At 35.1% G+C, this 14,920-nt stretch overlaps 1 protein-coding gene and 1 long non-coding RNA gene across 2 annotated transcripts; one reads left to right on the top strand and one right to left on the bottom strand.

Annotated features, from left to right (window-relative positions):
• The first annotated feature begins 5,986 nt into the window (after positions 1 to 5,986).
• On the top strand, positions 5,987 to 6,770 carry LOC140866688 (LOB domain-containing protein 38-like). The gene is made up of 2 exons (XM_073271723.1): positions 5,987 to 6,289; positions 6,397 to 6,770. Exons 1-2 carry the CDS (start codon positions 6,106 to 6,108, stop codon positions 6,759 to 6,761), a joined length of 549 nt encoding a protein of 182 aa, XP_073127824.1. The 5' UTR covers positions 5,987 to 6,105; the 3' UTR covers positions 6,762 to 6,770.
• A 1,242-nt stretch (positions 6,771 to 8,012) lies between these two features.
• Positions 8,013 to 10,529, bottom strand: LOC140894452 (uncharacterized). The gene is made up of 3 exons (XR_012153830.1): positions 10,407 to 10,529; positions 10,032 to 10,093; positions 8,013 to 8,127 (listed from the first exon to the last, which is right to left on the bottom strand). It is a non-coding gene; the product is annotated as an uncharacterized lncRNA (long non-coding RNA).
• Between the last annotated feature and the right edge of the window lie 4,391 nt (positions 10,530 to 14,920).

Here is a 14,920-nt window from a genome sequence, read left to right as displayed (position 1 = left end):
CGTGGGACAGGGTTGCCCACGTGGAGGTGGGCAGCCAATCGCTGCCCTTGGGCAGCGATCAAATCGCTGCCCTGGGCAGCGCCATGCGCTGTCCGATTGCCCTGGAATTTAATTTAAAATTTTCGTTTTTTTTTTCTGAAAAATCGAGGCCGGTACAATCGAATAAATTTTAATCGTAAAATCCGAGAACAACCTGTCTCTGATACCACTGTTGGAACACGGTCGTTCTCCGGATCGAAAAAGAAAGAGATACCCGTTGCAGCGAAAGTTTTAAAATTTTATATGGAACGATTCCATATGGATATCAAATTCCTACGATTAAAATTGATAACATAAAATTTAAACAATGTAAATTTTACCTTAAAATCTCGAAACTAGATTATGGACACCAACAATTAAACTGCTCTTGTTGTATATCCCATGAACTGATGAACGAACGTTTTTTCAATCAGGTCCACGAACAGAAGTTTAATCCCTCTGATAGACTGCACTAGAAAGTCTATCAGAAGTTTCTACGAAGAGAAATAACAGATTTGATCTGCTAATTCAGACTGCAAATTCGAAATTTGCAGACTGAAAAATCCCAAAGACAGAGGGAAGGGGGGCGGCCGAAACTAGAGAGAAACTCTCTAGGGTTTTCGAAAATTTATGACCTTCTGTTGTGTAATTTCTGCACTGCAATAACTTATTTATAATGTGGACTGCTAACAGCTTAGGGCCCATTAGTCATAAGTTCAAGCCTGACAAACAAAGCCCGCATGTTCAGAAATTAATATAAAATTCATCGTGACTCAGATTGATAAACAAATTTCACCAATGTGCACAGAAACCATTTCTGCATCTTTTAAAGTCAAGACAAATTTTCTGAATCCGAATTCAGTGGTTTCCAAAAATGTCCATCACTATGTCATTTTAGGAAATCTTACTCCCTCTTCTCTTAAATAAGAAGTCCCACTTTTTTATTCACTAAATTTAACTCTTTAAATTTAATTATCTCAACGGGGATTAAAAATCCATTACTTGTGTAACCCTCAATGGTTCAGGGATACAGCTAGCCGTGGGCTCACAACTCCTTGTGACTCGGAACAACAATTTTTGACTTACCCAACGAATCATGGTAAGAGCGCCTAGCAACATCGCCCCATGATTTCCTAGGTATCACTGATAGTGCCTGCAAGAACCAATAGATTTTGGTTAGCGTACAGTACGGTCCCTTCATCCATATATCCCGATCGAATCAACAACCATTGGTAAATCGAGAGTCGTTCGAGATTCGATAACTATGCATTACATCTTGGAGATCAAATAGTGATATCGCATGTGTTACTAGGAACACCGAGTAACCTAAAACACATCATGTACTCTGGCCAGAGATTCGTCACACTAATATCTTCTCATATCGCATAGGATATCCACACTCGCAAGTATGTGGTGAATCCTTGACAACAAAGCATCGACTCCTATATGTGTCGTAACTATACCCAATCCCGACACCTAATGACCCCAATAGAGTCGGTAAACGAGTCAAAGTACAGTACTAGCATATAGAGTCTCAATGATGTTTCAAGTAGTAAGGACTAATGGTGTACAACCAAAACTGCGGACTTTATCCACTCGATAAGTGATAACCACTTGGAAAGTCCGGATAGGGTAGTTCGATCATTCATCATATGAATATCCATTTGCATGCTTTGAACATCTCTATGTTCCTACTCGGCATCGCAAATGCTAGTCTCAATCTCGAGCGATCCTTATACTTATTAACGGATGGCTCAATCGACTAGGAACTGTTTAGAATATACAATGACTATAAGATGTGTTTCATGATAGTCATCCCCATGTGCTACCACATCTTATTTTAGTATATTCAAGGTCTTTATCAAAATAGAAATAGTATATCATTATATAATAATAAGATAAAGTGAGCGCCATTTAAAGAACGTATATTATATTAAACAAAGATTGTTTACAAAAAGAGACTCTCAAAGCCCTTAGCCACAAGTTGGCTAACGGGGCATCAACTCTTTCAGAAATTCTATCAGAAGTTTCTATGAAGAGATTTAACAGATCTGATCTTCTAAACCAGACTGCAATTTTCGAAAATTGCAGACTGAAATTTTTGAACAGGAGAGGGGAGGGGGCGGCCAAACCTAGGGAGAGTGCTCTCTAGGTTTTGAAAATTATGAGCTCCTTGTCTTCAATTTCTGTACTGCAATAACTTATTTATAACATGGGGTGCTAACAGCTTAGGGCCCATTAGTCATAAGTTCAAGCCTGACAAGCAAAGCCCGCATGTTCAGAAATTAATATAAAATTTATCATGACTCAAATTGATAAACTAATTTTACCAATCTGTACAGAAACCTTTTCTGCATATTTTAAAGTCAAGATAAATTTTTTGAATCCAAATTCAGTGGTTTCCAAAAATGGCATCTCTATGTCATTTTACGAAATCTCACTCCCTCTACTCATCAATAAGAAGTCTTACATCTCATTCGCTAAATTTAACTCATTAAATTTAATTATCTCAACGGGGGTTAGAAATCTATTACTTGTGTAACCCTCAATGGTTCAGGGATACAGATAGCCGTGGGCCCACAACTCCTTGTGACTCGGAACAACAATTTTCGACTTACCCATTGAATCATGGTAAGATCGTCTAGCAACATCTCCCCATGATTCCCTAGGTATCACTGATAGTGCCTGCAAGAACCAGTGGATTTTGGTTAGCGTACAGTACGGTCCCTTCATCCATATATCCTGATCGAATCAACAACCATTGGTATATCGAGAGTCGTTCGAGATTCGATAACTATGCAATGCATCTTGAAGATCAAATAGTGACATCGCATGTGCAACTAGAAAACCAAGTAACCTAAAGCACATCATGTACTATGGCCAGAGATTTGTCACACTAATATCTCCTCAGATCGCATAGGATATCCACACTTGCAAGCGTGTGGTGAATCCTTGACAACAAAACATTGACTCCTATATGTGTCGTAACTGTACCCAATCTCGACACCTGATGACCCTCATGGAGTCGGTAAACGAGTCAAAGTATAGTACTTGCATATATAGTCTCCATGATGTTTCAAGTAGTAAGGACTAATGGTGTACAACCAAAACCATGGACTTATCCACTCAATTAGTGAAAATCACTTGGAAAGTCCGAGTAGGATAGTTCGATCATCCATCCAATGAATATTCATTTCCATGCTTCGAACATCTCTATGTTTCATACCAATGAAGCGTGGTACTCGGCATCGCAAATGCTAGTCTCAATCTCGAGCGATCCTTATCCTTATTGCGGACGGCTCAATTGACTAGGAACTGGTTTAGAATATACAGTGCTTATAAGATGTGTTTCATGATAGTCATCCATATTCACTATCACATCTTACGTGCACTCTAGTATATTTAAGGTCTTTATCTAAACATCGTATAGTACGTCACAACATAATAATATGATAAAATATAAATTAAATGCCAATGAAAAGTGTAAATTACATTAAATAAAAATTATTTACATATAGAGTCATAAAGGCCCTTAGCCACAAGTTGGCTAACAGGGCACCCACTCTTTCAAATTTAACTTAAAATTTTGTTAAAAAATATTGAGAAATGTTTTTTTGAAAATTCTCCGAAACAAAAGTAATCGCACGAAAAACATCAAGTCTTTGCGCCCTTGGGCGACAACTAAATTCAAGTGACTACGTCCGCACCGAGGGAAAAAAATTCCGATCTAATTATCTTAAATTTTAATCTTTCCCCATTTTATTATGAATATAAATAGAATTCTCTATACCGTGTCATTAAAATTTAAAGAAATCTTATATTCAAGAATGTAATGTATAAATAACCCAATTTTCTTGTATCAAAAAAGTGGTTCGTTCAATTTTCACGAAAAACGTCTATCTACCATGCTTGTACAAGTAAATTAAATTAGTGGTGGTTTAATTTGACTTTAATTCATATTGAAACTTACCTAATTGTTAATTTTTCAATATTTGACTAGCCTCAATATGAAAATGTTGAATGATTTGATAAAGAATTCGGTAACTTGTATATTAAATGAAGTCGGCTACCAATAAAAATTGAAAATCGGTTAATATATTTGACATTTCAGAATCTGCGTAGTAGAATTTGAGTAATGCTACATGTACAACCAAATTTGTACAACAATTTTTACACCACAAAAAATTCAATACAAAATTTAAATTTATCAAATCTCACGATACATTGAATGCAAAAAAAATCTCACGATATCATATCAAAATCTCACGAGATAATAGCAAAATATCACGACATAATTGTTGTAAATATCGTTGTACGATATATTGGTTGTACCTCTACCATTATTCTTACAATTTACATGAGATGGGAATATGGATAGCCATTTCATGTGCTTATCCAGAGCCACATATACTCCGGATTTGACACAGATCGATCCGAGAAGTTTTTTGTTTCTCAATACAGCAGTATTCAGTTTTTTTTTCTTTTTTTTTTTTTCCAAATAATCGAATTACTCATTCTTATTAATATGATCAGAGAATTAAAAAATTGTGAAATTTATGGGGATATGGTTTTTCGGAATATATTGAAATTTATTTCGAGACAATCGTATATACATGCAATTGTCCATATAGTCTTGTTAAATTTCCATGTAGGCCGAACCCGCCGAATTGATGATTAGTAATGCGCAAATATGGGTCGAGAGAATGGGCTCATGCAATGTAAGAAATGGTCTGGACTTCAGCAGACTAGAGATGAGTAAATACAGACAATCTGCCCCAATAACAAAAAACCTTGAATTACATAAAATAAAAATAAAAAATTATCACGTGATGCAATAAAAAAATTAACTTTGGTAGCACATGTATCTGAATTTTTTCAGGAAAAAGTTATTGAATTTATATGTGTTATTTCGAAAATCGATATATCAATTTTAGAGAAAAAAAAGTTGCGTGTGTGTATAAAGTGGAGTGGAGCGGATGGAGATGGGGGACAAAACTCTAAACTTTTTAATATAATTTCTGAAAACGAAACAAAAATATATTAAAAGTTGGGAGAATAAAATTGAAAATAAAAAGTCAATAAAAATAGTCAACGACACATGAATTCGAGGACTGAAAATGTTTGAAATAATAATAATAATAATGGAGTGTATACGTGGAAAGTATAAAAATGCAAAAGAAGACAAAATATAAAAATCCAAGGGTGGAGAATCGATCGCGCCTTTCTGAAAAGCCGCGGAAACACGGAGCCGCTCGAACCCATAGTTTGGAGCTAAGATATTCTCTTCCCATCACATCACATCCCTCCACCAACTTATTAACAAGGAATGCGTTTGGCTTCAATGGACCAATTATTTTACAATAAAAAAAAAACACACACACACACTATATATCTAATTGAAGCATTGAAATGTGAAAAAACCATAGCTTAAAAATTATATTTCTAGCTTTAAAGATCTTGCTTCAAAGATTACACATCATTCATATAGAACTCATGCTTTAATATTAATAATTATTGTAAAGAGTCATAGTTTCTTTTTCTCTTTCACACATGTTAGATTTTCATTACATTGATTTCTTAATATAATTCATCTACATGACATAGCCACATCTTGTTTGGTCCATTATAGTATTGAAAACCAATGCAAACATCATGTTTTGTTTCATTTAGTTGCTCATATGAACAAAACAAATGTAGAAAGTAATAGTAATTCATGAAGAAAGAACTTCATATTGTATTAAGTAATTTTGATATTTTTAATATATTGAATATAATAAAGACATATAAAAAAATATCTATATTAATAGTAATCATACAAAACTTGAAAATACAATGCTATTTAATTTTAATTTTAATTTTCTACACCCCAAACACTCCCTATATCTTAACCCAACCAGGGTTACTTTTGAACTTAAACCCCACTCCAAGCTTTTATAGACCACTAGTCTTATAATTAACTCCAAAATTCACTCCTTTCACTCTCTCTATTCTTCTTTTCCTTTTTTCCTTCGAGTTTAAGAAATCTCAGAGGAAAACGAAAAGATTAGACAGCAAAACTAAGATTCTCGTTTCCTTAATTACAAGATCATGAGCTGCAATGGCTGCAGAGTTCTGAGGAGAGGGTGCAGCGATGAATGCATACTAAGGCCGTGTTTGGATTGGATCGAAACCCCACAAGCCCAAGCCAACGCAACCCTTTTCGTTTCCAAATTCTTCGGCCGCAGCGACCTCATGTCCTTCATCTCCGCCGTCCCTCAACACCGTAGACCCGGTGAGTATATAATATTGATTCCGATCATGAATGAACAATTTGTTGCGTGATCCGTGTTGATCTTTAAAACTTTTCGGATTCTTTTTTCTTGTTTAATTTTTAAACAGCTCTGTTTCAGTCCCTGCTGTTTGAAGCATGTGGGCGTTCCGTGAACCCAGTGAACGGGGCGGTGGGGCTTTTATCCACCGGAAACTGGCACATCTGCCAGGCGGCGGTGGAGACAGTCCTCTCAGGTGGCTCTCTGAGGCCGCTGCTCGCCGGAGTTCAACTGCCTTGGAAAGACGACGAAGAACAGCTGGGTGCTAAGCTCCGAGTGCATGGAACCATCGCCGTCAAAGAATGGGGTGGCGGCGGGGAGAACACGGCGTCGTTCGGGTCCGGAATATCGGAAATATCGCCGGGAATAGGAAGAGATAAGGTTAAGAAGAATATTGGTAACAAAGAGCCAAAGCTACTCAACCTTTTCGCGTAATAAAAATAATCATGATGATGACATAATTAAATGGACTAATTAATTAACCTTTTTGGAGACTGAGCTTAAAAATGTAATAAGGAGAGTTTATAGGGGCCTCCTATTTTGACTTTTTTGGTAATTAAATGGCTAAATATGTACCTCTCTTTTCAAAGCATTTAACACAATGCTTTGCCTTAAGAATTGAGTATTATAACAACCACTTATTATCGCATGCTTACAATTACAAGAGTGATTCATTCTTATATATACAAATATCAAAATGCATGCATGTCACCTTTTTGGTTAGATATAATTAACATGGTTGCACTAAAATTTTTTAATATATTATATATTAAATATTATTATAATTATGATTCCGTATTGAGTTAATTAATGCAATAGTATTTGTTTTTTCTTTTTGAAAAATAAAAAAGAAACATGCATATAATTAATAATACGCGATACGCACATTTTGCGATCCACGTCAGGAGGACAATGATGTTTTCTTCCTCAATTAACCAGCAGTGGGATCAACGTCACCATATCCTTTTGAGCTGAAAGTTAAAAGAAATTGTTCTATTAATCTCTCCCCCATATTTTAGATTAATAATATTGTTTAATAGAATATATATATATATATATACACACAAATTAATTGATAATCAGTCGTGAGATATCCAAAAAAAATTTACTTATATTATATTATTTATATATAATTGTGTATTATAATTTGTCTAGATTAATAGTCAATATTAGAGCATGAGTCTGCTAACTGTGTGTCAATTCTACTGCAAAGACCAAATCTCGTGATCTTATATAGCTGAACTTTTTTCGTCCGTTAGCGTGTGTATGTGTGTGTGTGTTTTTTTTTAAAATTAATATTTTGTTCGAGTTTTTTTTTCGGAAAAAAAAAATATATAAAATTGTTCGAGTTACAAAGTGTAATTATTGTACTTTAACTTTGGTACAATTGTATGCAATCCAATTACCATAGAATTGTGTGTTCAAGAGCAAAGTTGTGATTAAGAAATGACACATTATAACACGAATATGATAAAATTAACACAACAAAGATAAATAAATATGGAGTTCAATGTAAATAGTCAGTACAAACAATTCATTAATTTATTTCTTAACAATTAATTGAAAACAATGATAGAAGAGTTAATTAAGGATGACCACCATGCTTGAGTTGAGAGGGAGGAGGAGAAGGTCCTGGGTTTGGGATGTATGGCATCAATGGAGTACCGTGCTGGACCGGACCGGGTCGTATGGACGCCTTTGAACTCGGAACCGGATCGATAAGACGATAATCTTCCAAGTTAATTTCTCCCACATTTCTTTCAACTTTTGAGACGACCAAAGGATCCATTTCGTTCTGTAGCTATAGGTTGGTTCACGATCGAGGAAGAAAAAAATTGAAAGATATACATAGCTAGCTAGTGTTTACAATCTCTAAAAATAAATTATTATGAAGATTTTTTTTACAAATTTACTTATTTTTAAAGGTTGCAAACAGTACTGTCATAATCATTCAATAGCACGTAAAATCATCGTCAAAATCTAAATTTCCTATATGTATGCCGCTGGTGTAGTTGACCTAATGCCACGATAGTGTTTTCTAAATTTGTTAGGACATAATTGGTATAAGAGAATGAGGTGGGAATAGAATGAGCATTCTCATCTCATTCTTTATATCCATGTTTGGTTTGGCATGAGAATGGGAATAGTCATTTCGAATAACTATTCCATCCATTTTTTGATGGAATGACCATTCTCACCTCCCATTTTCATATTTATGTGTAATATTTTCCATATTTAAATTATTTAAATTAATATTTACTTATATAATTATAACAATATATTATAATATATATAAAAATAATTATGTTATTATGTTATTATTATATTAATAATGATATTTTGTAATATTAATTATTAGTATTATGATTTATTTATTACTATTATTTATGAAAGTATTAATAAAAAATATTTTTATTTATTTATTACAACATTTTATTATTATTTAATATTATTCTGAAAATAATAATTAATATTATTTATCTATAATTATTAAAATTAAAACTAATATTATAATTGTATCTTATTATTATAATAAAATAAAATTATTATTATAAAATAAAAAATTTTAATTATTGAAACTATATAATGATAATTTTATAATAATTGCTACATCTTCAATATTAATAATAATAAAAATTTTATGAATTACTATTATTTTGATATATGTAGTTAAAATATGATTTGTTTATTAAAAATTATTTCATTCCATTACTTTTTCATTTCAATAGTATCAATCGTTGGAATGAAATAAAACAACCATTTCATTCTCAATCTCATTTCATTCCAAAATCGATTTCATTCCTATCTTATTCCTTTCCAAGGTACTAATCATGCCCTTAATGTGCGACTAAAATTGTAAATAGAAAAACTTGTAGAATAAAAACTACAATTTTCCATGCATGCATTAAATATAAGATACAAAATATTATCTTAGATTTATAAAACCTCTCGATATGTAGCATTAATATAAATATTATATTGTTTGCTTGAAGATGCTATTTATATTTACACTACCAAATAATTACAACTGTACATAGAAAAATCTCTTAATTTTTAATGATATATGAAATAGTTAATCATTATAAAGTAAGAGTATGTTCTATTAGCATATAATTAAATACAAATTAAAATATCCTTAATTATATAATATAATATAATATAATATAGAAGGATTTTGGGAATTCGAGATATCAAATCAAAATAACTAAATTTCAATTAGAATGTATTTGATTAAAAATTAGAATAATCAACCAATGACGCTGTATAGCTCCAGAAGACGAAGCTTTTATCCTAATCTTCATAAATTTAAGCCCTCGTTATGAAAAATGTATTGTTTTCAGAGGGCCAACGTCTATTTTTTTTTTTCTTTCAAAAAAAAAAAACATTAGTTTCAGTGATGAGATTGGGCCAAGGATCCAGTAAATTAACATGCGGTTGGGACCATGATGCCAGCAGCTATAGATTTTTAGCTAGTGATTGAGAAAATTTGTTGGAAAATACTTCTTAATTTTTATTTAATAAAAATTTAAAATTTTGTGAAATTTTATTAACCAAAAAAAATAAAAAAGTGCTGCGTAGAAATTCTTTCACACATTGTTTTAATCTAATTCATCAAGATAATTAAGAGGGATCTTTGACATAATTATCGAAATTTATTACTTAGAACTTAGTAGAACAACAAATTAAAAAAGTATATATATATACCTTAAGTTTTCTATCTTCCGAAGGGGATGCCACTGCATTGTCAATGCTCGCCCAACTCACACCTGCAAGAGTAATCACCATCAATTTATGCAACCAAGGGAATCTTGAACTTAATTAGAAATCACCTTCAACTAATTTTCATGCAGATTAATTAGTTATATAATATGGACCCAGCAATATCAAATCATCCCAAAATCATGAGCAATATCAATTGATCTTCGTTCTGTTTCATCTTTCAAGCCATTAGCTAGCCAAGAATATTCAGACGTGTGGAGAGATTCATTTCCCCGCAATTTTTCTCCCGATCGAACTTCCCGTAAAATTTTTAAATGGACAGAAAATGATGATTAATTATATGTACGTATTAATAATTACCAGGATTTGAGGAGGTGCTAGTGCTACAGCTACTCCCTTTACTGGTACTGTAACCAAAAGCAGCAGTTCCAATATTCACCAACAACAGAAACATTAACAATGATCCATAATCCTTCATGATACCGGCCAAACACGAACTAACGAACCCTTTGGATTTTTGAAAATATATATAAGCATAAACTTAATTTGAGTGATTTTTTAATGAAAAAATGATGAGTCATGATGAAGATGGTGTGGTTTTTTAATTACATTGCTAGCTGTTGTGCTATGGGATGGGCATTGCATTTAAAAATCTTGCTTTTTGCTGCGAAAAATTGAATGCATTTGCAGCTAGCGCTTTGGGAATGCGAGCCCCTTCTCTGCAGATATTCAAAGATTTATAATTTCTCATTATTCGACTGTATTGTTGGTGGTAATTACGGTTCTTACGATTGTGGATTATATCGAAGCGAATATGACGATAAAATATTTCTCTAATTCACACAAGATATCACCAAAAAAAAGAACAACTCTTTTTTTTTTACTTTTTATTTTCTTCTCTACTGTCAATACAAAAGAGAAGAATGTAATCCAATAACTGAAATAAGAGAGCTCTATTTATAGTAGATCTTTCATTCTTCTTTCTTCAAACATTCGATGTGGGATTCTTTAATAGGCATCACCCTTAACAATTCTCCCACTTGAAAACTTGATTTCAATCATGGCTTCACACAGTCAATGCAGCAACTCATCCCTCCTTGCTTATACTTGCAATCCAACTGAAGTCGAACACAACTTCAGTTTGTTAGTGGTCACCGCCTTTGTGAACATATCAGCTGGATTTTTACTTCCATAAATCTTCTCAAGCATCAATATTCCATCTTCCAAAACTAATCTGATAAAATGGTATCGAACCTGTATATGCTTCGTAATAGCATGATAAACAGGATTCTTTGCCAAATGAATAGCACTCTGACTGTCACAGTGTAATGTGCTATCCTCAAGCTTCTGACCCAACTCTTCAAAGAATGATCTCAACCAAATCATCTCTTTGCTCGCTTCCGTGACTGCAACGTACTCAGCTTCAGTAGTCGAAAGTGCAACAATCTTTTGCAACTTGGACACCCAACTTACTGCCGTACCACCCAATGTGAACACATATCCAGTAGTACTCTTTCTGCCATCTAAGTCACCACCCATGTCGGCATCGACATATCCTTGTAAGTCCTGATTAGTCCTCCTGAAGCATAGAGATAAACCAGCAGTACCTTTCAAGTATCTGAGAATCCACTTCACTGCTTCCCAGTGTTGTTTTCCCGGATTGCTCATAAACCTGCTCACAACTCCCACTGCATGTGCTATGTCTGGTCTGGTGCACACCATTGCATACATGAGGCTTCCGACAACAGAGACATAAGGAATCTTATTCATATAAGCATGCTCCTGCTCCGTCGATGGTGATTGGACTTTGGTTAGTTTGAAATGACTAGCCAAAGGAGTATTAACTGGTTTAGCTTCATCCATGTTGAATCTGCTAAGCACCTTTTTCACGTACTCTGCCTGAGATAACTTCAAGACTCCGTTCACCCGATCTCTTGAGATCCTCATTCCAAGGATTTGCTTTGCAGCACCCAAATCCTTCATTGTAAATTCTTTTGATAATTCTCTCTTGAGTTTATCAATCTCCACCAGACATGATCCTGCTATCAACATGTCATCCACATATAGTAGTAGAATGATATAAGAACCATTAATCTTCTTCATATAACAACAGTGATCCGCCTGACACCTCAGGAAACCGTTGTTATTCATGAATCCATCAAACTTCTTGTACCACTGTCTTGGAGCTTGTTTGAGACCGTACAAGCTCTTCTGAAGTTTGCATACCATTTTCTCCTTCCCTCGTACTTCAAATCCCTGTGGCTGCTTCATATAAATTTCTTCATCCAAGTCACCATGAATAAACGCCGTCTTTACATCCAACTGCTCCAGATGTAAGTCTTTCTTAGCCACTAGTCCAAGTACAGTTCTGATAGTGGTTAACTTCACCACTGGAGAGAAAATCTCGGTATAATCAACGCCTTCCCGCTTTTGAAAACCTTTCACAACAAGTCTCGCCTTGTACCGCTTGCTACCATCAACTTCTTTTTTGATCCGGTACACCCACTTGTTGTGTAATGCCTTTTTGTCTTTCGAAAGTTCTGTTAACTCCCAAGTCTGATTGGATGACAGTGTCCATCTCGTCTTTCATGGCTAACTCCCACTTGATTGAATCATCATTTTGCATCGCTTCATCAAAGGTCTCTGGTTCACCTTTATCTGTCAGCAAAATATAATGAAGTGCAGGGGAGTATTTTTGAGGTGGTCTGATTGTTCTTGACGATCTCCTGAGTTCAATCACCGGAGTTTGTGGATCAACTTCTTGTGCAGTTTCTTCTTCCTGCTTACTATCATCCGACTCATTCATAGGAATATCTATCAATGGCACTTCATTTGACTTCTGGACTTCAGGACATTTATCTCCTGCTGCAATGTCTGCCTTGTCCTTGTACAAAACTTGCTCATTGAAAATGACATCTCTGCTCCGAATGATCTTTCGATTTTGGTCATCCCAGAATCGATAACCAAAATCATTATCTCCATAACCAATAAAGAAACATTTCTTTGATTTCTGATCAAGTTTCGTTCTACTGGCTGAACCGATGTGAACATATGAGAGACAACCAAACACTTTCAAGAACGAAAGGTTTACTCCTTTGCCGCTCCAGACCTCCTCTAGTATTCTGCAATCAAGTGGTACCGAAAGTCCTTTGTTGATCAGATACGCTGCAGTGTTAACTGCATCAGCCCAGAATGATTTCGGCAATCCTGCGTGCAATCTCATGCTCCTGGCACGTTCATTCAGGGTTCTGTTCATTCTTTCAGCCACACCATTTTGTTGAGGTGTACCAGGAATGGTTTTCTCCATCTTGATCCCGTTTTGTGCACAATACTTCTTGAACTAAAAATCTTCATATTCTCCTCCGTTATCAGACCGTAAGCACTTCACTTTTAAGTTGGTCTCATTTTCCACCATGACTTTCCACCTCTTAAAGGTTTCGTAAACATCAGATTTATTTTTTAAAAAATAAACCCAAACCTTCCTGCTCGAATCATCAATAAACGTGACATAATATCGTGAGCCTCCAAGGGATGTCACAGGAGATGGTCCCCATACATCAGTATGAATCAAATCCAACTTTGCTGCTTTCGGTTCTCTACCGCCTTTCGAAAAGCTCACCCTTTTCTGTTTTCCAAGAACACAACTTTCACACAATTTGTGTTCGATAGTTTTTAACTCCGGTAGCTTTCCTTTTGATATCAGCATCTTCATTCCCTTCTCACTCATATGTCCAAGTCTACAATGCCATAGACTTGAGTTGCTAACATTTCTCTGCAACTGGAATTCATATAAAGAGTTCTAGTTTTTGTTCCTCGAGCAATAATCATGGCCCCTTTGCTAACTTTCCAAGAGCCATCACCAAAGGTCACTTTATGGCCTTCTTCATCGAGCTGTCCCACTGAGATTAGATTCCGGGTCAACTTTGGTACATGCCTCACTTTGTTGAGCTTTCAGATAGATCCGTTTGATATTTTCAAACTGACATCACCCATACCAGCTATTTCCAAAGATTTTCCATCAGCCAGGAAAACTTTTTCGTAATTACCAACAGTGTAATTACTGAATAGCTCACGATCACTAGTGGTATGAAACGAAGCTCCCGAATACATAACCCAAGAATCAACCGGGCTTTTCATGGATAGTACTAAGGCAACATGTACATTCTCAGTAACAACATTTGCATTATTCTTGGGTGATTTGCAGTCCTTTTTCATATGACCAGTTTTCACCACAGCTCCAGCACTTTAATTTCTTTTCAAAAGTATTTTTGTCTTTTCCAGTTCTTGATTTGGATCTGTCACGCCATCGGTTAGAACCTTTTTCGCTGCTCCTGCCTCTGCCTCTATTCTCGAGATTAAGAGCAGATCTCGATGATGTCGCTTTTTCCGAATCCATCCTGCGAACTTTTTCACCAAGAATTCGATCTCTGACATCATTGATTGTAATTTTCCTTTGCCAGCAGAATTACTAACCGTTGCCCGCATCGGCTCCCAAACATTTGGTAAAGACGCCAAAAGAATAAGTGCACGGATCTCATCATCAAACTTGATTTCCACCGATGTTAGCTGGGAAACAATCGTATTGAATTCATTGATGTGTGCCGCCACCGAAGCACCTTCCTCCATCTTCAAGTTGAATAACTTTTTCATGAGGAACACTTTATTATTTGCTGATGGCTTCTCGTATATGTCCGACAAAATGGACATCATCTCCTCCGTGGTTTTTGCCTCCGCCACGTTGTGTGCCACGTTCTTTGTTAGGATCAATCGTATTACACCTAACACCCGTCGGTCAAGGAGCTCCCACTCATCATCCTCCATCTTTTCTGGCTTCTCCCCGGATAGAGGTTGATGTAGCTTCTTGCTGTACAAAT

Source organism: Henckelia pumila, chromosome 4 (genome assembly GCF_033568475.1).
Source record: "Henckelia pumila isolate YLH828 chromosome 4, ASM3356847v2, whole genome shotgun sequence".
Classification (NCBI taxonomy): domain Eukaryota; kingdom Viridiplantae; phylum Streptophyta; class Magnoliopsida; order Lamiales; family Gesneriaceae; genus Henckelia; species Henckelia pumila.
The sequence above is the reverse complement of the archived record's forward strand: the minus strand, read 5'-3'. Positions and strand labels throughout refer to the sequence as shown.